This window comes from Sinocyclocheilus rhinocerous, unplaced genomic scaffold (genome assembly GCF_001515625.1).
Source record: "Sinocyclocheilus rhinocerous isolate Xijiao unplaced genomic scaffold, SAMN03320098_v1.1 scaffold5008, whole genome shotgun sequence".
Classification (NCBI taxonomy): domain Eukaryota; kingdom Metazoa; phylum Chordata; class Actinopteri; order Cypriniformes; family Cyprinidae; genus Sinocyclocheilus; species Sinocyclocheilus rhinocerous.
In genome coordinates this window covers 1,601-4,707 of record NW_015647112.1, presented here as the reverse complement: position 1 = coordinate 4,707, position 3,107 = coordinate 1,601, and the positions used below count along the sequence as shown (strand labels likewise).

Below are 3,107 nucleotides of genomic sequence, written 5' to 3'. Positions count from 1 at the left end.
ACACAAATCGTGCGTGTTGCCAATGGAGACAAGACGCTGTGGTGGTTAAATGATTAAAACTAATTTAGTACTATAACATACAGGATCCTGCAAGTCATCTGTAGGAGAAAAAGACAAGACCCGCAAATCCGTGGCCACAGAACAGCAGAATATGAATGCAATTGCTCAAAGTCTCTCATTAAGTGCTTTTAAACCTCCGTAGAAAACCATACACTTAATATGGCTTAATGTGTTAAGATAGTGCTATTAAAAGATCAAATTCGATATATAGTTTATTCATTTAATGTACTAGGCTACTACAAGGCAAGCATATGCTCATGAACACAACGAGCAAACTTATACTTTTCCTCCCATACGCCTACAGCAAAACGCTTAATGTGCCATAACGGACTAAGATGATAAAGACCAAATTCAGTATTTCTTATTGTTGATGCAAACTACACAGACCATATGAACACGCATTAAGAAATTCATTAAGTGATATTAAATGGACCAACTCTATTCTGGTCTCACCTGCTTATCTGTACATATTAATTGTGTTTTAATAATGAAGAGGAGCATATGAGGTCTTTATAATCTTAGACCGTTATGCCACATTATGCCACCTTTTGCGGTATGGGAGGAAAACACTCATTATATTAATTATATTAATAAACTTAATTTGATCTTTTAATAGTACTATCTTAATACATTAAGCCATAATGTTTATGGTGTTTATGGTTTTCTACGGGAGGTTTAAAAGCGCTTAATGAGAGACTTTGCGCATTGCATTCATATTCTGCTGTTCTGTGGCCACGGATTTGCGGGTCTTGTCTTTTTCTCCTACAGATGACTTGCAGGATCCTGTATGTTATAGTACTAAATTAGTTTTAATCATTTAACCACCACAGCGTCTTGTCTCCATTGGCAACACGCACGATTCGTGTGGATTGCAAGTAGCTGAGAGTGCAAGCGGCGATTGCAAGTGACTTTGTGATTTAGTTTCTTTTTTTCTTGTCTTCACCACCTGGCTACTTGTGTAAAATGTTGAGAGATTCAATAAAAAAAATAATTAATCAATTAAATAAAATAAAAAAAGACCGCAAGTGACGTCACTCGCGGAAGTGCAGGTGTCTGAGAGTGCAAGTCTGAGAGTGCAAGTCTGAAAATGCAAGTGCATGTCTGCAGCCAGACCCTATTGGATGTATTTCTTGTTTTAGGTGTTTATATTTGTAGGTTAAACATCAAATTTGTCTCCAAATTGGTTAAGATTTGTGTTTACTTTTACCTTGAATAATTAGATAGCAATTATCAATGTGTTTTTTTTACTTTGGATCTCATTTTTGTAAATGAAGCATTCTATTGTAAAGATGCCAAAGAATGAGTTGGCCTTCACATATGTATGAGTGACCCAAACTGTTCTTTTCCCTGTAACCTTGAATAACTGGCAAAAAGTTTATTGATGTGATTTTTACTCCGTGTTTTTTTCTTTCTTTCTATTTTTAAAATGTAAAAAAAAAATTGTTGATCTTCACTTACGTATGAGTGACCCAAACTCTTCCCTGTAATTTTCTTTTAATATAGATGTGGATGAATGTGTTGAGATATCAGACATCTGTGGTCCAAACTCAATCTGCAACAACACTGTTGGGAGTTACAATTGCTCGTGCATGAGTGGATATAATGTAAGGAAGCTTCTCATGCTTTTGTTGGGAAGGATATAATGTCTCAGATGAAAATAAAGCTATTAGTAAAGGCAACCCATGCACTGGTCAGTTTTTTTTAATAAGATATTCTGCATTACAGTTTGCAAGTCATTTTCAACTTTTGGTTATTGCATAATTTCGTCACTAATCATTACTCATTAATCATTACTTTGGTGATTTTTAAAGATTCTCATTACAAATATAACATTTCAGGATCCAGATTATTATTATTATTACTGTTATTGTAAATGTTGACATTTCAACTTAATTTATATACTCCTTGTATAGATGTATTTCATAACTTTAAGTAATTACTTTTTCAAATAATTTTTTTCGTAGATATAGATGAATGTCTGTTCAGTCCATCTGTATGTGGTCCAGATGCCAACTGCACAAATGAAATTGGAAGTTACAATTGCTCATGTCTGGATGGATTCACTGCAACAAACTCAAGTCTCACCATCAGCATCAATAACACATGTACAGGTACATTCTGTTTTCAGATCTGTGTATACTCTGTCCTTTTTACATGGGTAGTTCTAGTCTTGGCTTCTTATTGCTCAGTACAGTGTTCAGTAATGCTGAAATCCACTATATAGTAATAGCTATAGTGTGAAAAACACCTGTTTATCATATTGTTGCTCAGCACTCAGGTGATAGTGATTTTTGTTGAATTGCAACATTTTGTTGTGTCATGTATATTTTACGGTGGAAGGATGTCATTTAAAGTGTTTGCTTAAAAAGATAATAAAAATGTGTGTCCTAAATTTTTATTATGTAGAAACAATAAGGTACTTGAGGCAATGTTGTAGTTTAAATATAAACATAATATAGACAAAGTATTTTTGGAAATGCAGTTTGGAATTGTAAACGTATACAAAATTGTAAAGCTTCTTTTTTTTATTTATAAATTTGGATTTAAGGCATTAGATTGTAAAGACAAACAATATGTTGACACCACTGATCCATAATAGAAAACTGGATTACTCATGACGTCATAAAATTGAAGGCACTGCACCTCCATGATGGTTTTCTCTAGTATTCCCATATGTTCTGTTGAATTAATAGGAAATCGTAAGATTTAATGAGAGAAAACTCAACATATATTACAAAGGATTAATTAAAGGGTTAGTTCACCCAAAATTGAAAATTAGCCCATGAATTACTCACCCTCAAGGCATCCTAGGTGTATATGACTTTCTTCTTTCAGATGAATCCAATCGGAGTTATATTAAAAATTGTCTTTGATCTTCCAAGATGTTTAATGGCAGTCAGCAGGTGTTGCAGTTCATCAGTCCAAAAGAAGTGAAATAAAGCACATCCATCCATAATAAAAAGTGCCTCACACGGCTCCGGGGGGTGAACAAAGGCCTTCTGTAGCGAATCGATGCGTTTTTGTAAGAAAAATATCCATATTCAAAA

The 3,107-nt window shown here is 33.9% G+C and overlaps 1 protein-coding gene across 1 annotated transcript in view; it reads left to right on the top strand.

The window, feature by feature from the left end:
• Positions 1-3,107, top strand: part of LOC107708867 (adhesion G protein-coupled receptor E1-like) — a gene marked incomplete at its 3' end in the record, with an annotated part of 33,063 nt that overhangs the window by 28,397 nt on the left and 1,559 nt on the right. The window contains exon 14 of the mRNA XM_016513234.1: positions 2,025-2,171. Coding sequence (XP_016368720.1) covers positions 2,025-2,171 — 147 coding nt within the window. The remainder of the gene's footprint in view (positions 1-2,024; positions 2,172-3,107) is intronic.